This window comes from Anopheles coustani, chromosome 3, assembly GCF_943734705.1.
Source record: "Anopheles coustani chromosome 3, idAnoCousDA_361_x.2, whole genome shotgun sequence".
Lineage (NCBI taxonomy): Eukaryota > Metazoa > Arthropoda > Insecta > Diptera > Culicidae > Anopheles > Anopheles coustani.
This window is the reverse complement of record NC_071288.1, coordinates 64,827,902-64,855,518: the sequence shown is the minus strand read 5'-3', so window position 1 is coordinate 64,855,518 and position 27,617 is coordinate 64,827,902. Positions and strand designations below refer to the sequence as shown.

At 40.7% G+C, this 27,617-nt stretch overlaps 1 protein-coding gene across 1 annotated transcript; it reads right to left on the bottom strand.

Annotated features, from left to right (window-relative positions):
• Positions 1-5,873: 5,873 nt before the first annotated feature.
• LOC131265290 (transcription factor sox-2) lies at positions 5,874-27,463 on the bottom strand. Its single transcript, XM_058267554.1, has 5 exons — positions 27,237-27,463; positions 26,970-27,118; positions 16,341-16,535; positions 16,173-16,255; positions 5,874-6,569 (listed from the first exon to the last, which is right to left on the bottom strand). Exons 1-5 carry the CDS (start codon positions 27,461-27,463, stop codon positions 5,874-5,876), a joined length of 1,350 nt encoding a protein of 449 aa, XP_058123537.1.
• Positions 27,464-27,617: the final 154 nt, after the last annotated feature.

Genomic DNA, 27,617 nt, shown 5'->3' with positions numbered 1-27,617 from the left:
ACAAAATCTGCCGGAAATGGTTCGCTTGAAGTTGCAATGCTTTTCAGTCCATCTTTTAATCTTATTCCTTTTTCAGAAATATCTGTTTGAGCATCCTTTTTATCATTCTTAGTAATCTCTGTGTACACAGCTTTTAGAACATCGCTAAATTTTCTTATATTTTCGTCTTGGCCATTGAAAAACTCTTCTTTTATTTCGTGAACCTTTTTCATATTCTCTTTCTCTTGTCCCACGATGTATTGAAAAATTGTATTTTTGTATTTGAACAAAAGTTGATTTCTTTGCTGGTTGTTCGTGTTGAAATCTAGTGCTTTTTCGTTATAAATATGGTTGGCCAAAAAATATGCTAACTGATAGACCTCGGATGACTTCTTCAAGTAGTCCACAATAGTATTAATGTTTCTTCCCTCCTCCGATTTTGGAATCGGAATCTGATAACATGACGCATCTACCAATTGAAAAATGTTAGCCACATGCTCGAGACAAGTTTCAACAAAACCTAATGTCTTGTCGACTTTTATGTTAGTACACAAAACGAATATTTGCTTATATTTTCCATCATCATGCTTTTGCTTTTGGAATGATTTGAAATATTTTCTTAGGGTGAATGGATCATTCGCTTTTTCTGATAATAAGTCCTGTATGGAAAGTAGTCGATTCTTGTTCCTAAATTTTGCTTGAATCTTCAGCATCCTGTGGAATCCGTTGTAGGTGTACTTATAAACGATATCGTCGAACTTGCCAGCGTTGGCAACTTCGTTGGCAATTTGGCAATTGAATTTGCTATCTGTTTTTGACTTTATGCCTGCGTCTAGTATTGTGCATAAAGCGATTAAGTTCTCAAATTCATATCCACAACGAGATCCTTTAGATTGTACATTTTGTGCGGTATTTACCAAATTTTCAGGGCCCGGCATTTTTCAAACAAAATTCTGGAATGATAAAATATGCTTAGCAAAACAATTTTTAACCTTTTCATAGATTTTAAAGATAATGTATTAAAAAAATCATAGTAATTTTGATGAAGTTATAGTGTATGTATTTTTGAGAATCTTTTTACTTTGGAAGTGAGTAACGATAAAATAACCAGGTTGCACATGATTTCTGAACAGTAATTCTCATGTGTTACTTCAATGACAAATGTATACATGAGGTAATCATTTTCTAGTTAGAAAAAATATATATATATATTTAGCATATATATATATATATATATATATATATATATTAATGACTTACCTGAGCTGTTGTGAACTATGCACACACTGTAAGGTAGACGTAAATTTCTGGAGTTGTCACAGTCACAGTTTCAGTACGCACGCCTCGGATTCAATGATATTCTTTATACTGTGCGAGAAGCAATCTAATCAAGAAAAGTAATGTAGTTACTGGCATTTAGTTACATTATTTCATTCATCAAAAATATATTAGCGTTTTTGAGAAATTGCCAATGTTGGTCTTTTTAACTGCTGTTGTTTTTAGCATAATTGAAAGTTATGAACCATTGGCCTAAACCAGTTAAAAAAGTAATATACACACATAGGAGTTTAAAGTATTATGCTACAATGTTTTGTGTAGCAGTTACTTGGTAAAAAGTTACGAAAGCTATGGTAATTGACACTCTATGGTATTATCAAAGTAATGGATCAAAGTAAAAATGTTTGTCGTTTTCTCGCTTACCTATTTGTCATGTTCGATTATGGCTCCTTTCGGTGAAATTGTCTTCGGAACTTCCTTCCTTCCTTCTAAAACGGGGCACAGGTTAATAAAGGCAACAACAACACCGATTTTGATAATATCAGTTCCGAAAGGATCTGTAAACATATGGAAACCAAAACGGTACCGATTTGTAACAAAAAAAAACATTATCATGTGGATAGGGCGCATAAAAAAAGTTCGAAAATTTTTCACTTGTTTGATTTTTCGTATAAATTTATCGTTAAGTTGAAGTTTTTTTTGCGCGCTGGATTCTTTGAGTTCGGTAATGGGGTCATGTAATCGGCACATACTTTTCAATAAACAATTTCTATATGAGATTTTTATTTGTGCATGAGAAAAATGTCTTTGATTTTTATTTTATTGGGTACTTAGTATACACCTGGGTTATTTTTAACTATTTTCACACTATTAGTTTGATGTAATTTTCTTAATGGATCTCTCCGGCGGAGCGACAAATGAAAGATAGCTGCACCGATAAAGTTTCTCACACCACAAACTCGTGGTATATACCTGTTAATGTTGGTAGATATCTGTTAAAGATCATCATAGAGAGTATTTCGAAAAAAGAAATTTTATGAAAGTCAAACGTTGGTGTATTTTCTGTTCTGTGTTTTTGTTACACAGAACGCAAACTGGTAATACCACCACAACAAGGCTTGTAAAGTCGGTTATCAACTGACATACAGGCTACTTTCAAATTCGTAATCACTTTATGGTGGGTACAAAAGGTTGATTTATGATTGATGTAAAATTATAACTTGCACAATTTAGTTCTTCACACAAAAAACCAAAAACACACACCATTTAGCTGCTAGTATATCTTTGTAAATATCTTCTCTAAATCCACGGTTTTCGAGCACAGAGCTCCGATCTTTTCAACAATACATCAAATAATGAAAGAGTTTGACTAGTAATGACAAGAAGAGATAACTTCTTATCATGGCCATAATCATAATCTTAATTGGTTTGTGGTCGACTGACCGGCACCACCGATTGGGGTTATCTTATCACATAGTGATGTGAGAGTACAGAGTGTTCAAGGCAAATTTGGCAGTTACGGTTCTGTTCGAAATTCGTGATTGCCTTGACATATCAACAAAAGCGAAACGTCTAGTGCAGCAAAAATGTTTACGCCGTCCGAATTGTGGAAACGAAGCACGTGCATTGTGATGTTCCGCGCCAGAAAGCAGAACCGCGGTTCTCGGGCGCGCCCAGCTATACAAAACTTGCATGCGAACACTGTACGCCGTACATTTGATTTACTTTACGTCAAGCAATAGGAGTCTTTTTAATATATGGCGTTTAGTAAATCGAGAAATAAGGTGAAGGAACTTGCTCCCCTTTTGTTATGGGTTACTCCTCCTTGTTTCTCCCTTCCCACTTTTTTCCAATACGGGGCAGTGGCGGATTTACACTCACGGGGCCCCTATGCAATACCGTAAAAAGGTATTTGAATTTTTGTCTTGTTTGGATGCTTTTCAACAATATCAATGTTAGCTTTTACTTTTAAACCACAATCAATAAATTTTCTGGCGGCCTCTTCGAAGTTTAATTTTATCAATTTTGTCTAACAACTGTTATTCAAAAAGTAGAGTAGATAAATTATACAATTTTACTCCATCAGGTGCCGCATAAAGTATTCGTTTAATCACGTACCTCGTTTTAGAAGGAATAAAGATTTTTATTTAATTAATTTTATTTATATTAATGGTATGAAGCTCTTGTCAATGTATGGCAACATATAATATTTAGAAAGCATTGCTCGATATCAGTTAGATGATACTGTTTATGTGTTTCAACGCATTATGTTTGTCCTATGCTTGATAAAGTGTGATCATAACTAAATTGAACCAAGGAAAGCGCGTTACTGTGGTGCATCTAGTGGCATCAGCCGGAAACTAAAATTTTTAGTAGTATTAGTAAGTAGTAACAATCAAATTGTGAAAGTTTCAGACGTGTACTCCTTTTATTCGCTAAATGTCGTATAATTGAAATTGAGTGGTCAGAACTGAGTCGACAGAACGGAGCCGCCAGCACCGAAACATCGCGTTACCAACTGAAGCAACAGCAACAAAACCAATTCATACATCAAGCAAGGTGAGGAAAAATCAAAGCGAAGGACATTTTGAAGTAATTATACATATTTTATTGACTTTATTCATAAAACCGTTTTATTATAATCGTGAATGATTTTATTTATTAATTTATTCGTATAATCTCACCATCATCTTCATTAACGTTTTGATCTCGACTCTCAGGGTGCAACGCGCACGGATCGACAAATGGAAATGTGTGTTTTAGAAGTCAATAGCCAATATTCGTAATGTCTGATGTAATTGCCGGTCGCAGTGTGGAGTTTAGATAGCTTTATTTTGCTTTGCTTAACTATTTAATGTTGTCGTAATCCTGTCGTACTTGGGCGTAAGTTTCTATTTTTTACAACAATTGTCAGGTAGTCAAACAGAAAATACGAATAGACGAAAAAATGTTATTCGGTTTCAAGTACCGCAAAGTAAAACTTGGTAACAAGGTCCACTACCACATTTTCTGATCCTATGTCCGGTGTCCTGGCCGTATTGCACGACTCAAATCAACAAGGTGGTTTCAAAATATGGCTGAACTATTAAAACTCCCAGAAACATTAAGGAAGGTATTTTGAAATTAATAATTTTGCGATTCGTTTTTTTGTACAATATTTTAAATTTTACTTGGGTGAATGTTGATATAAGTTTTCATCAGCTATGGAACAGGCATCTTTAGAAAATACGCTTTTTGTTTTAAATTTTTATCGTGAATCACGATAGTTTGTATGTAGAAGTTATTCGAGCACAGTTCGTAACCCTTTTTAAACGTTATCCTACTGGTTGAAGGAATCCAAATTTAACACATCAAATTTTGAGAACAGTTCTACTGAAGGTTTAACACTTTGGATCGTTTTTTTAGCCCGCCATATATGAAAAGTGAGAAGATATACTGTGTACAACATATTCAATATTTGCTCCAGAAAATAATTTACACTTATAGCACAAATGTAAAAAATCGTTCTTGTCTACCAAACCCCGCTACCGCTCGGCTGTCGCGGACCCCCTAATGTCGAATGTCGAATTAGCGAAACATTAAATACAATTTCGGTAAAAAATATGTTTTTCTTTACTGATAATTATTTTCATTTCTAATCGTGCATTATAAACGCATCTATGACAAACATAATTTATGTGTACTATCATCTGAGGAATTCAATTATCTGACAACCCGGTCCCGAACACCCTGGGTAATCGAAGCTTTACTGTAAAATAGAACATTGTACGCAATTTGGGCCTGCTAAGCATGCGGTGGATGTCTTGGCTAGAAAAAACTCAGTTTCCTACTACCTATTGGAAAATTGCATCTTTCACCTAGGGAAACGCATTAAGCTTACGATGGCAGTGTACATCTAATGCGTATTCGAAGCAGGTCATGTAATATAAGTTGAACATATATTCATATCTGTGGTCAAAACACATTTCTGATTCGTTCAAATATGTAACCTTTTTGCCAGAGGTGTAACACATATTCTGTGCAATTTGAACATGTTGTATGCAACCTTTCTTCTCACTTATCATCGTATTTTTCTCACAGTCGCTCGATTTTCTCATTTATCGTTCTTGTTTATCTATAAAATTATGACATAGGCAAATGAACATGGTAAAAAGATTAAAAAAATAAATAACGAAGTAATTGTTTCCAATTTAGTTTCTTATTCAGCACGTACGTCGCCTTCGGTAGGGGACATTATAATGTGTATAGGCGAAACTGCATGGCTTTCGACAGGATCGGTGGCGGAAAGCTGTAAAATACAAAGTGGATAAGTTCTTACATCTGGTACAATCTGTTTGCGATTACTCCGGTCATGTACCTATTTTACAATGCGGGTCCCGTTATCCAGCACATTCGCATATGATCGATCCTACACTAACCTTCCAATGACAAGCTGATTAGTTCTAGTCTGCACCTGAGTCTGAGATAACCCTACCACTCTGAGTCTGAGATAACCTCGCCAATCATCAGAAGACATTCACAGATCATGGATCAACGTCTCCGTCGACTAACCACTATTGCCGAATTTCGTACACTGTGTGTTAGTAGTCTCGTTCTACCATGAGCTCTGAGTTGGGTCAAAAGATGACAGTCAATGGCCTTCGGTAGTCGCTGGTGGAACTCCCTCCCGCACCGGATCCCGAACTGCCCGAGCCGGTACTCCCGGCGGCCTGACTGACGGCTGCCGCCGCTGCTGAGTAGTGGTACAAACCACTGGCCGCAGCCGACCCTGCGCTTAGCAGCCCACCACCGTAGCTGTGTGTGTGCAGTGGCGATCCGTCCAGGGATTCACCTAACTGCGGTTTTATGTCCGCCGTGACGTCACTCAGCTGAGGAGTGGACTCTCGCTCATCGATGGCGCTTCCACTTCCACTGCCGGCTCCATTCTGCAGTTGGTGTTGATGATGCAGTTGATGATGCACGTGAGACTGCTGCTGCTGTTGTTGCTGGTGCTGCTGTTGCTGCTGATGCTGTTGTTGCTGGTGGTGTTGCTGCTGCTGTTGTTGTTGCTGCTGCTGCTGTTGCTGTTGCTGGTGCTGGGCGGAGGAGCCGTAAATCTTAGAGATGTCGAACGCGTAGTTGGCAGCCGCCTGCGCCCGGTCTTGATACATCTTGGAGTCGAAGTACGCCTTGGTCAGGACGGAGGTCGGGTCGAGATAGGCGCTGTACGGGTTGGTTTGGGACTTTGCTGTATCGTACAGTGCGCCCGTGTTAAGGTAGGCGCTACGGTCGAGGGCAAACTTCGAGACGTCCATCTGGGAAGAGATCGATGACTGGAACGAGTTAATATGCAGACATTAAGGAACAGCTAAAGTGTACGTATATGTAAAAGCATTGCCACAAGCCTTTTTTTACGAGAGGATAAAAGTAGCCTTTCTATACAAAAGTAAGTCTTTTGTCTTAAAGTCTTTTTTAAAGCATTCAACTAAATTCGTCAATTGATGCATCATGAAAAACATAACACTAGCAGCGGGGTCAAAATTCTTGCTCTTGAACTTTTTCTTGTTCACTCTGCTAGTTTCTCCCGGCGATAAGAAATGTTTGATATGTTCTTACTTTTTGCTATTTTACAGAACATGTTTCATTAGCCTTTGTACCCTTATCATTTGTGGGGAACACCTACGTATTAAGGCTTTCTTACATTGTTGAAGGATTTCCAATACGAAATTTGTAACAGAAAATTGCAAAACGTACACGACGGGATACCCCGCATGACGTATCATTCCAACATCTTGAAGCCACTCCAAGTTGGTTCTATAGAGTAGAAAGAAACTTATCTTTCTTGCCACTGTCTGAAATACTATAAAAGTTTACAGAAAAAAAATCGAATGAGTAAACTAAAAAAAAAGATAATCCTCGAAAACAAGAAGCTAAAATATGATCGCAGGAAGATAGCCCTTCTTTCCTGTGATCGTTCCGAGCCGTGAAACGCCGGAAGAGACAAATTGCGAAAAATGAAACAGCGAAGAATCAAAAGAAGGCGCGAGCCGTAACTCTCGCGTGCGCAGCTGTTTTAATATTCAAATTAGTTCCCTCCAAATCGATTCCGTCCAGAGTGGGGTGGAGTCTGGCGCAATATAGAAATGATCACGTAAGCTTCCCTACGCGCACAGTGAAGCGAGAGCTCCAGAGAACACGAGAATGTGCCACTGTCAGTATCCGGTTAGAACGCAAGTATTTGAACGAGCTCCTTGTAACTCGCATAAAATAATCGCTGCCCGTGTCCTTTCATTGTTGACAATTAGATTATTAGCCTGTTACCAGAAGTTTTGTTAATCCAAAACCAAGCAATGTTAACATGCAATCAAGCAATTAACGTGCAATAGCTTTGTAGTAACTAGTGATTTTTTTCAAAAATTTATCATATGGTTGAATTGTGAAGGAATGAGTAATTGTGTTTGTTTTTAACAAAATAAAAAACACTTTTCTAGTTTTCATTATTTTTACTATAGTTGCAAACCGAAGTGTGTACAGATTTAATAAGCATACCGTTAGAAAGTAACCAGATGGTTAAGCCAGGCCTTAGTCGTAACGCCGGGCTTAAACAAATTTAATAGTGTTACATCAATCTTAGACATTGTAAAAACAATTAAATTTGCTAATCATCTGCAATGCTTTGAATTGTGTAGAAACACCTACACTCAGCATGAGAGTAATCGGTTCGGTCAAATGCAACTGTACACGGTGCATCGATCGAAGGTCATCTACACAGCGGAGGAAAACAATAAAAGTGCATAATAAAACAGCAGTGAAGTGAAAGAGAATGCGAAATGGTTGGGTTGTGTGTGCGCAGCGCCAAGAAACAGGCGGGATGAAATGATCATAATGGAAAGACTGTTTTTGTGCAGAGTCTCTGCTCGCGAGAGTGTTGGGCGGGAACGGCAGAAACAAGGAAAGTAAAAAACCATGAGGAGCGGTGGGGGTGAAATGGTGGTGAATTTAAATAACAAGAAAATAATAAATAACCGCAAATAAATAACCAGTAATGAATGAACTGTTATTGTTGTGTTCTTTGGCTTTAGTCTCTCCCTGTGCCAATCCATCTCACTGCACACCCCTTCCTTATTTATTTTATTTTTCTTCCTCCATCGACCAGATCTGCAATATGCGGTTGGGAGATGCGCGCGCGCCTCATCGAACTCCCATTTCTTTTTTACCACCTTTTTTTTCCTCTCCTTGCTCAACACCTTAACGCCACATCCGAGGACGCGATGGAGCGTGAACGAGACGCTCGTTAAGACAGCATTGTTTGAGTGTCATCTTTTGTCAGGGCGTTCTTTCGTCGGCTCCATACTGCCGGCTTTGGCAGCTAAAGCGTTTGTCCTTCAAGCTCCCCTTTTCCTTCCCTGTCTTGCGTATGCTGTTTTTGATATTGTTGTTGTACCGAACAACGCGTATTTGAGATGCATTTTCATCGTTCCATCATTATTCTATTAGCATCCCCCTGGACAATATATTCAGCTTTAAGCTTACAGCTATAGCTTGCCAAATGTCACTTTCTACTTCATCCGATTTTAGTTGAACGAGGGTTAATATATCATATTACCAGGCAAAATTTAAAAAAATCCAGTGAAACAATTTTATTATTTCTACTTTCGTATACATTTTTCGGGGAAATTCATTCATCTGAAAACAAAATACAAAAAATAAGCACAATATGCACCTTGTTGCAAAACTAGCTAATTTTTTCTAATTGATGTGCATTTCTTACTTCGATAACAATACAACTTATGATGCATGACCTTGAGCTGATGGATTTCCTTCCGGAACAGCCGATTTAGCTCGGTTAGGATTCGAACCCACGCCGTCAAGGTAGTGAGCTCCAGTGCTCATGGGCCCCAAGTAGAAACAGTGTATCAACTTGTTTTTACCATCACGAAATCGAATGAATCTTTGGATACCAAGTTTGCCCCTGGCTCCCCTATTTTCATAACTTTTCGTAAACTAAACTTAACCAATGGAATGTAAAGCATGTATCAATTTAAATGCATGAAACATCGTTTTACATTGTGCTGCAGAAAACCAGAAGTTTTCTACACTCAAGGCACATGTTGCACAAGAGTTGATAGTGGTGGTGAGAATTTTTCAAGATTCCATGTTTTTCATCCTGCACCCAGAATCAACAAAAGATCGCATTTTTTCCCTCATAACATGCACAATGAGCTCAGAAGAGGAAAAAAAACCTGGACAAATAATCACTCCATTCTTCCGACATCGCCAATTTTTCGCCATTCATTCGGGTAATGGACAATAATTAGGCGGCTTATGGGGCGGTTTAGTCATTTGGCCAGCTTCCGGTAGCCGTCGTTATGTGCCAATCTGGTAGAAGTGCAGAAATGCAAACATCACCTTCAATTACGCGTGCGTTGCTTTGTGGGAGCCAACTTTGGCTCGCAACATTTCATTGTGCAGAGTGGTTTGCCAAGCACTAGTGTACAAGGGAGATTTTTGCAAACATTGCCTGGAAGGAAAAGTTTCCCACCGACTGTCACCCGATACGGCGTACTAAACAGCTGTTCTACATTACGTTTCATTGTTGAAGAAGAAAAACTGCACGTTTGAAGTGTTGCGAGAAAATGGCTCGAAGTTAATCAGCTCCGGGGCATATCCAGGCAAAACTGTGTAGTATTTCTTCGTCTTGCTGGTGGCTACCTTTCTTCGGTGTTATTCTTAAATTATACACCTCATTCAGCACCTTTATGCAAGCGACCCATGATGAAATCAAAACAACTTCCAAGTTTCCCACCTGAAAAGGGACGAAAATAGGGTCAGACTAGATGGCTTCTTGATATTTTTACTTTTAAGATACATCTTAGAATCGATGGTGATGTAAAGATTATGACATTGTTATATAGTCAAAAGACAAAGTTATTTTTTCGTCAAAAAAGTTGCTTTTTTGTAAAATTACTAACGTTTCCATAAACTTTTACAGAATATCGCTCGTAGAAAGGATATACCTGGTACTTATGCTGACATTTTAAACTTTAAAAAACATGTTGGTTAGTTTGTTATACTGCGTGCATAATCTTATGCACTAACAAATGAAATGTTTAAGTAGACATGCACAAGGTTTCACGAATCCTTCTTGTCCTATACCTATAAGTTTCATATTGACATTTTACATAATAAATATTGCAAAAGTGTTTTCATACTTTCGCAAGGAAACAATTGATTTTATATAATTGTGACATTTTCATACTGATTTTTTTACCCACATTTAAGAAGAAAAATATGGGAGAAAATAAACAAAACCAAGTTGCACCTTTGCAGTCTAAGAAAAAATAAAACCGAAACAGTAGCTAAACGGTATAGCTGCTGGATCCGCCTCCAAAACAACACGAAACCTACAAACAAAACCCTAATCTTGGGAGTCCTTCGGTTAGCAAATAGAAAACGCTCTACTCACCCCAAGCAAAGCGCAAGAAGCAGCGCGCGTCCGAAACCAGAAAACAAATTGGGAAATCGACAAAGCAAAAAATCAACACACCTCAGAAGGGGCGTGCATGAAGGCATGCCTCATAATGATATGGTACAAAGAACAATGTGTTAAAAACATAATTATATCCCGCAACAGAAAAAAACGCTCTGTAACGAGCGGCACAGATGCGCTAGAAACATTGAGTAGCGTGAAAGGTGCGTCCCATGGTTTGCGGCCGATACAGACGAGATTGATTGAAACATTGAACCATTGGTGGACGCTCGGAGCATTGGCAGGGCAAGCAAGGTTGAAAATCTAGCCAAAACAAGATGCGTTGGACCTGACGGTGGCACTTCACGAACGTTTGCCCTCACCTGACTGTGGCTTCACCTCGGGAAGCAAATAATAAAATGCTGATGAAATTTTAATGCCATGTTATTAAACGAAATGATGTGGTAAATATAATGTTTTCCATTTCTTCACACTTCCAGCCGAAGAGCAGTGAGCGTTTTTTTTCGGTACGTTAAGAGACTCTATAACCGTCAAAGGTTTTTCGTTTTCACTTTATTCTTTTGTCGTTGGGAAACAAGGTATAACAAAGTTTTGATTTTTAAATGTTTTGTTTTGATTCTTCTCTAAATCTATTACTTCCATTATTAGCCATCATGCTTTGGTTAAACATAGAGTGACCTTGACAAAGGACGAGAACTTACTCTACCAGTTGCAGATATTCATATTAACTGATAGCAAATCGATGTTGCAGGACATTCAGCCGTTTTTTTCTGCTGCTCATATCGATTGTCAATTGCAAAAATGTTGGTTTGTTGAATTGACAGATATTGATGTAACAGGATAATCCTATGGAATGTTAAAAATTGAGCCTTTACAATTAAACCAAGACATCTGATGAAAAAAACTGAGTCTTTGGTCTGCCCTAGTTATTTCAATTAAGTAACATTTACCTTCTCTCTTTTAGTAATATGATGTACCAATGTCTTACCCAGGTTCATTTTTTTCTTCTCTAGTCATAATAACGAATTTTAAGGGCTATCAAGGGTCCATGAATTTGTTTCCTATTCGTGTACATTTTTTCTAATACAAAACACTTCAAAATCAGATTTCCTTCCTCTGAGGGTTATATTGTTCAAACTATTCTGTTCGATAATGATTTTGATTATAGCCTTTCACAAGCACGTTTACATAGACGTGGGGAAAAGTGTGTTTTCTCCAATTTAGACGAATGTTTGATTTTTCACAATATCTTTTTCATTGCTTTGCATAACAATACAAAGAAATCCACCCCAGTTTTTGAAAGTTCCCAAACAAACATAGATCGAACGCGTTCCTCCCTCTTCACAGTTCCGGGTTGAAGTTTTGTTCGCTTTAGATGGGTCAAATATTTTCCAAAATCCATACCGCGTTCGTTCGGGAAACCGTCACGTCCTTGTCATCTAAGCAAATAGCGCCCAAAGCGTTTCGGTAAAAGAAATAATAGACCGTCCCACAGGGAGGGAGACCGAAAACCACCGTTCTTTTCAGTGCGATTCCGCGACACCTTCTTTTTTTTATGGAACAGGGATAGGAAGTCTTCCGGTGCAAGGGTGCGTTTAATTACACCAACGTCTGTCTGAAGCTGTCCGTAATTGTACGCAAATGGTGCGGTGTAGTGTTTGCTTTTTCACAACAGTTTCAATGTTTAAATTTTGTCAATGACACCCCACAGTGGACGGGTTTCGAGTGTGTGTGTGTGTGTTTTTTTTGAGTATAAAAAGTGATGTTGATTTATCTTTTTTGTAACGATCTTGTTTTTATTGCAGAGTGTTTACTTTCTTTTCCAATTTGTTTTTCAATTTCAAAACTCACACGTACACCACGCACTTCGAACCAGCGTGTGAAAGCTAGAAAGTTCGCAGGAAGTTGTCGAAAAATGGGCCGGCATTGTTGTTCTAGCAATTTTGCGCTATTTTCCGCATTGTTTAAACAAGCTAACGTCATCGTTCAGTGCAGACGTACCTTGGGAAAACTTTTCAACACTACCCTCATCAGGTATGTTACGTTTTTCTCTTCCACCGAGAACGGTTGCGAGCGAGCCGTGGTAACGAAAATTGCCCTTAATCATTCTACGCTTTTCCACTGGCCTAAGTAATCTTCCTCCAAATGCGGATCAAGTGCAACGATTGATTTCATACCTCAGATCCGTTACCGTTTGTATCGTTGGCTCCGGAATCGATTTTCACTCGTTAGATGAAGATGTTAGCGAGCGAACGGTTCCCAGAAATTCTGAAACCCGCGCAAATGGAGTGGAAAATTCGATCTTCAAATGGTATGCTGCTACCGTTTTTCGGTTCTCCTCTAAACCCCTTCCACCGTAGATGATGCGAACGCTTTGTGGGAAGTGTTTCTCAGGAGAATTTCTGGGGAAAAATGACGAGCACAAAATTTAAACTGACCTGGTTTAAAGAAGATGACCGATTTAGGTCGAAGCGTGGTTTGACAGAGAGAACGAATCAGGTGTGGTTTTTTATTTCCGACATTCTGCGTGAGAAAGAAGTCGGTGGGCAATTAAAATGAATCATTTTTTGGAAAAGTCGGGCCGTCGAATTTCCGATATCCACATTTGAAAAAAGAATTTTCCAAATTGTAGTTAAATACATCGGTCAATACACTGCTGAATCTTTATATCATGGATCTTTTTTATTACAACCACTAGGAATAGGATTGATTTCATTGATAAGAATTCCGCAACTGGAATTTAATTTAACATTTACGAGTATAAACAATCCAATGTGACAGTAATTAAAATTAATAAGATTAACACACGATGCCATCAAGTAGAGTCAAATAAAAAAGACTTGAAACGTATAAAGCTTCAGATGATAATACATATTTGCGAAGATGATTACTTTGATAAAACTGATTTGAAATATAAAATAAAATAGAAAATAAACCTTAAACTATTGCAAGCAGAAATTGGGGTTTTCAATCAGTCTTTACTATCATGATTTAAAGAATAGTAAAACAGTTTAAGAGTAAAAAAAAAATAATAATGTTATTGAGTCAATATTGCATATACAAAACTAATCAATATTGATGTACTGAAATGTTAATTGAGCTGTTCAATCTCTTAAGCATTACATCGACTGTTTAATCTCAAACAGAGTCCTCCTCTTTAAACGTTTAATTTTTCCGCTTTACAAAACAAGCGTAGATGATTGCAGCAAACAAATCGAATCCGTCAAACCCGCCCACGTTTCTCGCGTTCCGAATACCTTCACTCGTTTAAAACAATTATCCCACCCGTTTAGCATCGTTTACCGCCGGCGAGGCTACCGGTTGGTTGGGTAATCCACGAAAGGTGGAATAAGCAAACCCCGCCACGGACATCTTCATGAGACCGGGCCGAAATCTTCCAGCCGCCCGTGTCCATCGATCGTTTCGAATCGATCGAAATAAACGAAAATAACTACCGACCGACAGAAGATAATTCCTATAATTTGATCGGTCATAGTGGAAAGCATCGAATTATCACTTAAAACGCTACCAAGCAAGCACTTCAACTTCCCGAAGCGGATGAAGACAGCGCAACCATCATCGCAAGTTTAGCTCCATCGCGCGCGCGAAGATCAGGGGATGATCGTACCGGAGTTCCGGAGATGAAGGCGTGAAAGCGCGAAAGTGGGAAAGTAAGACAAGATCTTACTGCAGGGACGGGGAACGGGGAGCGCGAACGAGGCAACCTGAAGTGTTAAATCATCAAATTAATCTTGTAATCATTTTAAACACTGCGTTATGCTGCCTCGCAGCAGATCCGCGCTCTGTTTCTATCTTTCTTCCTTGTTTCTTTCTCTCCTCATTCCACCTTGTTTTTTTTTTATTTTGAACATCCCTTTCCCGAACCGATCCAACTTCTGCGGACAACTTCATCAAAGGCGAGAAAGGTTGTCTATTTTTCGAACCCCGCGCTGTCGTTCCATCGGTTTTGGATACCTCGTGCTCGGTTTGAAACCACCTCGAAAAAGAAAAAGAACTAGCAACCCTTTTACGGTAGTTAAACGTTCCTAGTCCGGGGGGTTTCACGCTGGAGAAGATACGCTTTCGGACCAACCGACCCAAACGTAAGGATTAGAGAGAATAGAAAAGATAAACGAAGAGAAAGAAATAGAAGAAACCTGATGCAGCAGCAGAAGAATGAGAAAAAATGGGCTACAAAAACGATGAGGGAATCTTAATCATAATCGGCTCCAATTATAGATGATTTCACAGTCAAAACGGTTTCCACCGGTGCTTGTTTCACTTGCCTTGCCCAGCTGCTCTCGATATTTATCGGTAGGAAAAAATGGGCTCTCTTGGAAGGAAGTTACGGAAAAAGTTTCCTAAAAATCACGCTCAGTGTTTTCTACAACTTTTTTTTTGTATTTTGAGTTCAAGTTCTAGGGTTGTAGAAAAAATAAGAGCGTTTGCAATTAACCAAATTAACTCCACTCCACGGGCGGATGGGCCAGGTGACGAACGGCCAGTCCCCGAGGAACTCCCACGAAATCACAGCGGCAAAGGAATTGTAGTGCCATTTCCTGTTCATCTTCACGCTCCCGGCAGCGCGAGGAGACGACGCCTAAAAGGCAATCACCATGACAAACAACTAATCAAGTGAGTGACAAATTTCTCAATCAAGATGCTACCCTGCGGCGTGTGTGTGTGTGTGTGTCTTTTGCTACTGTTCTGTGGATTGCGTGTCTCGGGACCTCAGACATCCGGGACCAACCTGCAACCTAAGGCCAACCACACTCGGGACCCCTCTTTGCCAGACAGACGTCTTAAGATGCTGTACCGGAGGCAACAGCGACCGGTAATAGTCATTCTTGTCTGCCAGGAGTGGCACCTTTTGCTGCCGTGGCAAAGACATAATGACTTGTGGAACCTCTGATATTCGACTGCCCACCGCGTGGCACGATGCTGGCAGCAGAAACTGCAGGATGTCACCTGGAGGAGGCATTAAAACGTTTCTTATTACCAACTTGAGACAACTAGTGGGGTTGTTTTCGTAGAGGAATTGTTGTGGCCAATTAGTCATTACAATGTTCAAGAAAAAATAAAATGTCTTCGGAGAAGGATGGTCTTGAGAAGTAAATTGTTGGATTGTTTCAAGGAATCAAATCTAAAACCAGGTTGAAGACAGAATCCAATTGTACGAACTTGAACCGCTTGGCACCTACTTCCAAATCTCCATTATTTGCAGCATTATAACTTGTAATACAAATTAAGAAATCAATGAAAACCTTAAACTTTTCCCAAAAGCTTAAAACAAACAGCAAACAACACAGCGTAAGACTGTCGATTGTAGTGTCTTATAAAATGGGTACTATTGTTTGAGACACCATTACCAAAGGCTTCCAGTATTGTGGTCGAGGCGAAATGATTGCTCAATCCATTCTTCATCTCCATCGCGAACGAAACTCACCTGAGTCGTGGGTGGACTGGCCTGTGATAAATGACTTCCTAAGTGGTAGGGTGCGCCCGGTGCGAAGTAGCTGGGAGTGATTCCTGTGGGCGTACGGGTAAAACGGTTACCAAATGCTAACGAAACCTAACGGAAGCTGCACTCCCGGCCTGGAAGTGCATGGCCTACCTGCACGCAGCGCATCGACCGGCACCGATGGGTACGTCATCGGGTACGGATAGCCGTCGCGCCGGATCGGTTTGGGCTTCCGGCGTGGTCGATACTTGTAGTCCGGGTGCTCCTTCATGTGCATCGCTCGCAATCGCTTGGCCTCGTCGATGAAGGGTCGCTTTTCGTCCTCTGTTAACAGTTTCCATTCTGCGCCTGAAAAGACGAAACAGTTTGAGAGCTGTCACAACACAATTTTTAACTTAACGATTTTAGGAGACTTAAATGCTTCATAAGATATAAATGCGTAACATATTTGAATAATGACTAAAATCATTATTGATTCAGTGAGTGGCATTCGTTTATAACAGCATTAAAGAAATTGTATTTTGATTTTATTTCTAAACAAGGAAGTTGGGAAAGTCGATTAAAATAAAAAGTATTCATTTATTGAAAAAATATTCTCATAACTCTTATCAATTTGACGCACATCTTTAAAAAGATCTTTGTGAACTATGTCACAAATTAAGTACTTTTATTACATTGTTGTACCTGCAACGTTGAGTGGGAAAATAACGAAAACTAGGAATTCATTTTTATTTGCACTACATGAGTAAGCTAAAAAATAGTCATTTATTCATCTATTTTCTCCGTTAACCTGGTAAACTTACGTGCGATACGTCCAGCCATCCCAATTCAAGGTTTAGAAAACCCGTTTGCGACACCGTAAAGAACTCAAATGATACTTTACTCAAATATTATCTACTTCTTTAAAAATAGCAGTAGCGTTAGTTTTAATTTCCTATGGCTTTTCTAATTAATATTAACCGCTACTGACTCTTATTTGTTATTATACATATGACCGTTATTAAACTGTTTAGTTGTTTTCAACAGTAGAAAACGTTTAATGAATCAAACATTTGAAAGTATCAAATTCAACCGATGTTTTGATTCGTTTTTGTTGGGTACTCAATTTACATATAAGCTACTAGGAAATAAGAATAAGGTAACTTTTTCTTTTTAAAATGTTAAGATATTTTTCTGGCAAGTTATGCACTGTCAATTGATCTAAATAATTCTTCAACCTGTGTGTTGTACTTCACTATGATATATTTGCCTTATTTAATTATCGTTAACTATTTATGTATACTAAATCTTTTCAAACTATTGTGTTTTATCATGACCAAACTAGCGAAAATTTGAATATGAAAATAAATGATTGTATTTATAAATTTTTTTATGTATATCAGAATAGAACGTACAGGATGAATGATTCTTTTTTATTAAAAGGTTAGGGTGTTTTTAATCGGTGTGTTCGGGTGTGTTAGATCGTTTTTAAACCTTCCTCAAACATTATTTGTTTTATAGTATAACTTGAATCGTTCAACAAACCTGTGCATTGTGCCTGAGAGGGTATAATGAAGTATATTCTATGCAACACTGATTAGAGATGTCGATTTTACATATGTTTCAATCAATAAAACAATCCATAACATGCCATTCGAAAAAGCAAAAACAATAATGACTGGTGGGATAAACGCGAGCAAACGCGACAACAATGCAGCTAAAAGTATTGATTAGAAATTCCAAGCATTGACCGGCCTGTCGATTGGTTTCGCATTAATTTGGTAAACAAAAAGGGGCAAACATTGTTCGAGCGATAATTCGTAAAACAACCACCACCCGCCAAACGCCAGTCGTACAATTTAACCCACGCAGTTCGTTTGTGGCACCATTGTTGCACCAGGATTACTCTGCAACCGATCGTCGGTCGACTACAGGATGACGCATAAATACACACAAAGACACACACACGTACAGCCGAACAAATATTAAACATCCACCCTCGACAGCCGAGGGAAAGTCGGGGTCTGAATCGCAAACAAATCTCGCCATTGTTTTCGAACCCCATCGTTAGCGAGAATGAGGAGAATCACTCCGGAAATTGAGCTTGACAGGAGAAGTGCTTCCTGAACAAGGGGACCCCGGCAGGAGGATAGGCATGATTACACGTCATGCTAGGAAAACTACAAATATTTGCGCACATCCTTAACAACAATGACGCTGCACCATTTGTCCCTCGATCGGCTGGCCCGGCGTTTTTCCTCTCCACAGAGGGATTTTCCACCTCCGGGAAGGATTGCCCGCCAAGGGTTACAAGCTGAAGCCCCTCGTGTGTGTGGGATCGAGCCTCTAAGGATAGGCTTTTCGAATACATCGAGGAAAGTACTTTTCCCAACCGATGTTCCACATGGATTCACCCGGCGTGCAGAAAAATTGTACGTCCATTCGTTCGTCCGATTGGATTGGGAAAGTTGCAGAATTGCATAGCGCAGTAGTTCATGCACATTTTTCACACTGCACTGAACAATCCGGTCATTGAGCGCCTAGGCTTGTTTCATCAACTTTATGGATTTTTCACGTTCCGCCAATTGTCAAGCGAACGGCCGCCTCCATGGGGCGCATCCATCACAGCATCGAATGCACATTGGATGCATCTGTTGTTTAGTTCGAGCAACGATGGCCGATGGGGAAAAACATTGCCCAGGTTCTCAGTTAGCGTGCACCAGCACTCGAGTTATTCCGTAATTTGGGTGCTTTGAAGCGTATTTAAAACTAGGAAATAACTAACTTTCTCTGCAAAGTGCTGTTGATTCACGAAAAACTACAATTTTTTGGTTGGGTCAGATGGACTCCCAAATTATTGTTTAATTAAAGTTCGTTGGGTGACACCAACGGAGCAATGACGTTGGAGACTTTTCAAAAGCTAGTTTTATTCTATTTTTTCCATCGTTAACTCTATGCTACAATTGAAATTCTCATTCACAATTACGTGGGTTAAATGCAATTGCGAGTGCGCGCACTCTCAGATAAATCAAATTCAATTTGACACTATGAATAATTAGAATGTACTTCACTCCATCCAGTGTTTGCTCTTCTGAAATGGATAGTTTTGAAGCGCCATTTGCATTTGCAGGGCATTGTTTCACAAGAACAATCATAGGCGCTATCGAATATCATACTCCATACTCGGCCACAGAATGGGATTAGTATCTGGTTCTGGGAAATTATTGCTCCCGGTTTCACGTCATTTTCTCCATTACGGAAAATGGATCCTACACGAGTCGATAGGCCTGGCCACAATTAATTAATACAATCAAGCCTGAAGATGGTGTTGAGCTGTGTGCGGTTTGAGTTCCCGAGGCGGCCTGTAAGTGATTTGCTTTTGCCATCAACTAATGCCAACCCGTGCCCGGGTGTGTGAGATCCTTCTGGATGCCACGCCAAGGATTGCTTGTAACCAACGAGGTGTGATAGAGCGAACGAGGAATACGAAGTGTCCTTGAACGATGTATCCTTCTCGCTGAAGACTCGCTCGGCCCTCGAGCTGCACAACAATGGTGAATTTCCACCTGAAAGGAGCACATTTCAATCACTTTCAAGCGCACCTACCCGGTCTGGCAAACCCCCATCCGTCTCCCCCTTTTCACCCCTGCCCAACCTTGGGAAGGAAGCTGAATGTTTCTGAAGACGATGAACGAAAGGCACAGAAGAATGGGCACGCTTTCGGCACATTCTTCCCTCAGTGCAGGTAGCATCTTCGAGTACCGTGAAATGTGAGTTTCAATGGGACCAACGCTTTCTCCCCTTTGCAAGTTATCCTTCCCCTTCCCGCCCAGAACCGACGGCCGGAAGTGGAAATAATCTCGGAAATCCTTGTACACTTCCTCTCATTTCTCCGTCGGCATGGCAAGCATTGTCTTGCCCGGTACAAAAGACACCATTCGCTGCACGTCTTGCCCGAAGGTGAAAATCCTAATCCACCGGTGGAAAACTTGCGCAAAACCTGAGACAAAGATGGTGGCTACATTGTTTCAGGCCAACCCATCGATGGGGAGCCTCGTGCGTTGTATCCCGATATTGGGACGCTCACAATGCGCACAATATGCTGGCAACACATGTTTCTATAAATGTATCTTTTATTTTAGACAGGGAAAGGAAGGCTTGCACGAAACACAACATCCGGTTCTTTCCACCCAACAACGGGCCAGTTTTTCCGTACATTCCGGTGCAACCTTTCCGTGCTACTCCGGGGATGCTCATCGCTGTGGAAGAGAAGTTTTCCAGCTGAAAACTCACTTCCGCCCGGGTGGAAACAATGCCATTTTCCATGCCAGTGCCACGCACAAACACACCGACACACACACACATACATACAGTGACAGTCGAGTCGTTCGTTGTGCGATGGCTGTCCCTGACAACGTGCCGGGATTTTCCGAGCCGTGCGAGAATGGGCTCCAACCTTCCGGGATGGGATGTTCAGTAAACTACACCGTCACCGATGTGTACACTGTAGCAGGGTGTGTGTGTGTGTGTGTGGTGCAGGACATGCTGCCGTGCTGTCCTGGTGTCCCTTTTTCGGTGCACGAGTTCCGCAACAATGCTCGGTGCGCACAATGGCCGCCCTCTTTGCTACATAATCGCAGGACAACGTTGTGCCACATACATTATGCTTGAATAATGTTTTAAAATTCAGCACAATGCTGCATGCATGCTGCATTTTGTTCCATTGTTTGATTCGCCAGCTATTGCCATCCCGTTGGACATTTTCGAACCAGGCGCTTTCGAGCGCATGCCACAGCGCGCTCCATCGGTGGCGACAACATCAGCAACAACAACAACGCTGATGCCGAGTACGGTGTTTACTCCTGCCAGGCTCTAAAGGTCCATGGAGGAATTGGGCAGCCGCTGAACAATGTGCTTTGAGTGAAAGGGGTCCGTCCAGATTGTTTGCAATGTCCAAACGCACGAAAGCGGCGGTTTTGTTCAGTCGAAAATAGTTAGTGCGACAGCATGGTTTCGTTCGCTCACGACCAGATTTTCGGCTTCCATGGATTTTCAGGAAGCAATCGTGTTCGCCGTGAGCCCATTAGAAACAAGGGGTCATTAACCAATGACAACAATTGTATGAAAAATTAAGACATTTTTCAAATCTACTTGAAAATGTGTTTTATAAGAATACAAGCACAATTTCAGCGAAAAACTGCTTAGTGGATATTTAAACCTTCCACAGGTCTTATGAACAATTTTAATCATCAGTTTGAAGTAGTTTTGTTTTAGTGAAGTTTTAAATGATTCAAAATACTGCAATCAAACCAAAAAGTCAAAACTAAGAGAATCAAGATATGAAAATAATTGATTGTAACATATTTCAGTAACTTATCGTTGTATATCACCTGCTAACGTAGATAATTGACAAACTATATTTTCCATGGTTTCATATTTACCACATGCTACCAAATTATAACATGCTTTGAGTTATTTGGCTTTTTAACCATTCTGTTTCCCCAAATGTAGCGAATTATGCGTTTGAGTCAGTTTCATCCATTTCCTGCGACCTGTCCGAGATTTTGTGTCAATTTCCATATGAGTTTATTACGGCATAGTTTCGATTCATCCGTTTTGTTTTGATTCGTAACTTAGTTTCATGAGTAAATAAACTAGTTTAAGATTAATGCAAGTAGCAATAAATTAGTGTGTAAAGTGTTCCAAGCTATAAATCAACAACCAGTCCATTACACAATCTTTAAACATCTCTTCAAGAGATGTAAGTAAATTCTTAGTAGCTGCCATCCTGTCAAGTAAAAACTCTACACATACAAATATTTTTGATATAATAAAGCTTAAATTTTCTTGTGAAAAAAAATCGTTTTGTTACCTCCCTAAAGAACAAAACGGATACAACTTATAGTGGGTTTTTAAAAAGAATTCCCTCAAATTAATATTTCAGGTGAGTGTGATATTTTTCCATAAATCCGTTACCGAACGTAGATGAGTGCTTTAACATTTAATATCTAAGCAATGTCTTCACAATCCTCCAACTGGAAATCCAAGGATTAAAACGAAAAATTATCTCCGACAGTTCAACATTTTACAAACACTTACAACTAGACAAATCAAATGATAAAATAAAATTGATACTGTATCTAGTAGTGAGTCACTAATTGTTCCTGGTGTTTGGCATTCGGTGTTTTTTTTTAAGTGTACTTTTGGCCATAAACATATTTACTTCGAAGAAAAGCTAGAAAAGATCTCTACAGCTTTTGGTTGATGTGTTCATATCATTGCTTAATGTTGAGTAGAAAAAAAATTGGAGAAAAAAAACGCAACCAGGCATATAACTGGATGCATTTCCATATTTTTATTATGGGCTAGTTAACAATTTTGTGTAAAGTTTATTGTATTATCTATTACATATTCTAAATTGTCTTAGTTGACCTCGTATTGGCAACTCGTAAATCGATAAAGTCCCAACACATCGTTCCACCCTTAGGTTTACGAATGAAATGGTGGGACACGGATCCCATCGCCATCGCTACCGAAACGGCCCAAACTACGCGGTTCCCATGAAAGACGCCGACGTCATATTGCACGGTCGGTCGAGTTTTTGCCACGTCATCAAACACCGATTTCGATGCCGCTGTCTGCCGCTGACATGTTACCAAACACATCCGACCAGCTTGAAAAAGAGGGCCGCTGGTCGGCGAAGCGCATCTTACAAGTACCGAATCCACCAGCAGGGACGCACCGGTGGAAGATGAGATAATAAATTCAAACCCAACTAATCCAAATTATCATATTCCGTTGCTGGGGAAAGAATCTCGGTCCGTGGACGCCGTTCGAGCGGCATCCCGCCACGGCACGTGACTCAGATTAACCCTCTTCTCAACACATCATTTAATCGAAATCGGCTTTAATTGAATGATAATATAAATTGAATCCACCAACGCACCCGGTCGCGATTGCGATCGAAACAAAACGCCCCGCCCGATGCGTTGTCAGGCCACAAGCGGATGAAGTGGGATTTCCCCGTTGGTAGCCGGAAGAAGTTTGAAAGTTCCTTGGTGAATTTGTAAAATGACCCACAGCGGAGCGAGAAGATAGAGTCGAAACCGAACCAAGCAAGACACCGAACAGGTTAGAACAACGGTGGCACATCATCCGTTTTTTCACTAACCCCTCCTGTCAAACACGAGCTGACGAAACATGACATTTGCGGCATGATGCCACGTGTTGCTGTCACTCCTTCCGGCTCTGCTTGAGCATAACGGAATCGCTGTGTTTGTGACGCGGAGGAAGGACGAAAAACACATTTAACCGTAGCGTGTGGTACGGGAAAAGCATTACGTGAATCTGTCTCTGAGGCTGGCAAACAGTTTGAAAGGTAAGTGGGGTAAGTGAGGTGAACACTTTGGCGAGTGCAATTTTGTAAATTGAAGTCAACTAAGGAGCTGCAAGTGTTTCCCTGTAGAGGCGAAACAAAAGCGAAATCACGTGCATCAGGTTGTCCCGAAGTGGATGCGCATTTGGGAATTAATTGTTAATGGACCGGCGTTCTTAAATCTTCCCGTAAACCATCATCGAAATAAGCGAGCAACAGGAAGTTGTTTAGTGCAATGAACGACAACAATGCGCTCAGCGAAGACGATGGATATTGGAAGAACAATTTGTCAAATGGAGTCTACATGGACCTTCCTTTTTTTGTGAGTTCATTACTCAAATTCTGCCTGAATTTCACCATTGGAATTCTAGATGGCCTTCTGTTTAAGAACTTTATTTTTCTTTACTATGAATTTCAGCCATAACCAAACATCTAACATAAGAGATTAACATTGTTTCCAGTATGTTTGTCTTTCAAGAACGGTCCAGATTGAAAATTCTTTTCCCACCATCTAGATTAGGTGACATTTTTCATTTCATTCAACCAGGAAACGCCGAGTTTTATATTTACGAAAGAATAATAGCTTTCCTATTCATGTTGGAATAATCCTTTTTTCAGTCCTGAAAAATGGAGCTAAATGTACAAAAGAACATTAAGCGGGGCTTTAGAAATCGACACAGATTCGACCGAGTGGACATTCGTAAGTATAGGGATTCTGTTTGAGAGCTCCGTGTGTTTAGCAAACATAAATCTTTTACCAGTTTATTTGCATACCGTTACCGAGTGCTTCCATTTTGGGAGCAAAAACTGAACAACCGAGCAAACATTCAATGGGACTGAAAATAAATTGTTTGTCCATGTCTATTTGGTATTGGTTTGGGGAACAATGAATAAAAAAAAACTTAGGAAAATAGGAAAACAACATTGTCAGAAAGTAACTATTCCAGGGCGGGTGGTTTGGAATATGTTTTTCCAATCCGAATACATTTCGAGACACATCGCTCGGAAAGGCAAATATCGGCCAAATTCTGGAGAAACTCTACGAAATCATAAAGCAACCTTAGGGCTCCGCGATTTCTACGCGCTAAGTCCATTATTTTGCCACACGATTGGAGTTTTTCATTTCACTTTTTCCAGTAGGATTTCAATCAGCGAATCACACCACCCCATGTAGGAGTATGGCCAGCTTTTCCTTGGCATTGTACAACCCGAGGACGAAACGTTCATTCGAGGACCCCCGGGTGGGCTGGTGGAACACGACATGTGACATGTGACATTAGATCGGATAAGCGAGCGGTTTTGTAAAGCGGAAACAGCGGCCAATGCTTTCGACTAGGCGTGGAGCAGGGTGAAAGAAAAGGCGTTCTTTACTTGTGTCTGTATTTGTGTTTTATTCACAACCGATACCATGTTGAGGGTTGCGGGGAGGAATTGTGTTTGTTGGTGAAGCAGGTTTCATAAATTGAATGAACCTGGCAGGGGTGTAATAAGCCGACGCACGGCATTGTGAAGGATGTCCTTCGTTTAAGAAGCGACCTTTTGTACAACATTGTTTTCTATTTGACCAACTCGCCAATGCCAACCACGCTGTGCAAACCTCTCGAAGAACTCCCTTCTTTACTCGCGCACCCAGGACGACCAAATTGGATAAATGAAGCCATAATCGATAATTGAGTGGCCATTCTGGTGGCAAAGAAAAGATGAAATCATAAACAGGCTCGTTTTGTTCGAATTCTAACCCGAAATCCACTTTTATCTGTCTTCCGTAGGGTTGCCGGCAAGCAACTCTTAGCCGTTAGATTCAATGTTTGAGGGAGGGACGGGGGAGGGAAACTTTCCAATTGTTCAAACCCCCTAGTTTGGGGCAAATGGAGGTGACATGAAGGAAGGTAAGGATTTGATGTGCGTTTTTATGACACATCGTTCAAGCAAATCATTACCCGGGACAAATCCGTCAGAGAAGGTCGAATTTTCTTCGCAATTAAATTTAAAATACGACAGTGGATTTACCTTATAAAAATTCTATTTTCCAAAATCAAGGTTTCTTTGACATAAAAATCTATCGCGGATTGTATTTTAGTAAAAAAAAAGTAGAGCTATCCATCCTTCCGATCATCCCGAACATCGGTGCGATTCTATCCATCCATTGCTTGCTGTGGTTTTCTCTTTTCCATAAACATTCTGATGATCTGCTCGAGCCCAATGGTGTTCCTCAGTTGCTTTTCTAGGCTCAATGTTTCCTCCAACAACTTGAATCGGTGTTCCTCGTACGCATCGACGTTCGTTGGACGTTCCAGCAAAATCTTGCGCATTTCGGACACAGAGCAGGCTGGTTGTTGTAAATGCTTAGTATGGCAGCTCCCAGGGCACGGTAGCTCGCTGTAAATGTTGAAAGCGACTATACACTCTTCGTGGAAAACTTCGTTGCAACGTGTGACGATGGCGACATTGTCGAGAATTCCATCACAAATCCTACAAATCGGAAACATTTTTGCAACCAGTTTCAAGCTAAGTTAAGACCGAAGGTGCAGTTACCAGACGACCGCAATGTAACTGAACAACTGAGCGTTGAGCGAGCTCAATGATTTATTTTAGCTAGAACAGGCCTACTAAGGATTTAACGCAGAAGTTAACCGTTCATATCGATCGAAATTAATCAAGTGTGCTTTGGTATTCAATCTTCGCCATCGCTCAATTTTCTTTTCCTGCTTCCATGTGTCTCCCGTGTTCGGCCACAATGGCATGGTTGATCGAATGCGTGTGATGATTGAAGCTTTCGCATTTCCGCTTGCACCTCTGCGAGTTGTTCGAGCAACTGATATATCTTACGTGCCTCGAGTTTCGTAAGAATGTCGACGTTTAGGTAGAGCCGCCGGAAGGTTTGCTCCCGTTCAAGTCGATTCAAACTGCATCGCCTGCCTGCGCTGTTCTTCCGATTTTCACTTGACAATGTCGCACACGGACAGCTGTCTAATTCGCTGGTTTTCTTAAGGCAGTCGTTGTGGAACACGCGTCCACAGAAGGTTGCAGTGACGTTACCAACGAGCCAGCCATCGCAAATCGAGCAAATTGGCAACATTTTCTAACCGGTTGATGGTGATTCTATTAAGTAATGTGAACGTCTGATGCCAGACGAGCAAAACCTACTTAGATACATATTTCTTTACAGTTTTGAATCATGTTGGATATCCGAATTGAGCAACCAGCACGACAGATAAAGTCCATAAAGTGTAAAAAGGTATGGAAAGTGAACTAATTAAGCATACCAAATTACCGAATTACGCTTAATAATAGTACCAAACTCACCCAAAGACTCTTGACACTTTCAGGTATATGAAAATTGAGCTCTCTACCAGTTAGTCGGTCGAGATTGGGATATAACTTTTTGTAGAACATCGTTCGCAAACAAACGCACAGAAGGAACTTACCGAGCCGCTTGGAGATCTCCGAGTTGTGCATTTTCGGGTTATCCTGGGCGATCTTCCGCCGCTGTAGCCGCGACCAGACCATGAACGCGTTCATCGGGCGCTTGATGTGCTCCTCGGCCGGTTTCTTCAGCATCGCCTGGCCGAGCAGGCTGTGGAGCGCCGTTGGGATGGGGAACCAGAAGAATCGAAAGGAGCAGCAGCGGTCCGTTATGAAGTGATAATGTGTCCCCGGGCCGCGCCGGCTCGCGTTGGCCAGTGCATACTCACCCATTGCTGGCCGCGCCGTTCAGCAGGCCGCTGACGTTCTGGTGCAGGTTCGTTGTCTGGGAGTTGTGCAGCGCGCTGACGGATGAGGCGTGCAGATTCTGCGAGTGCAGGCTGAGCGAGTTCAGTGCGTGCGATGATTGATTCGAGAGGCTCTGCGAGGTGGGGATGGACAGCGAGTGGGACAACGATAATCCCGGTATCGATAGCGACGGTATTCGATCCATCATTTTCTCTGCCGTTCCGCCGGCTTTGCGCGACGGGCTTTGAGTGATGGGAACTTGGGAAACGGTGCAAGGGGATCACTGACAGATTCCCACAGATTAGATTCACTGACAGATTCCCTGCAACGACAATGCAAACCGACACTTAGTAATATCATGC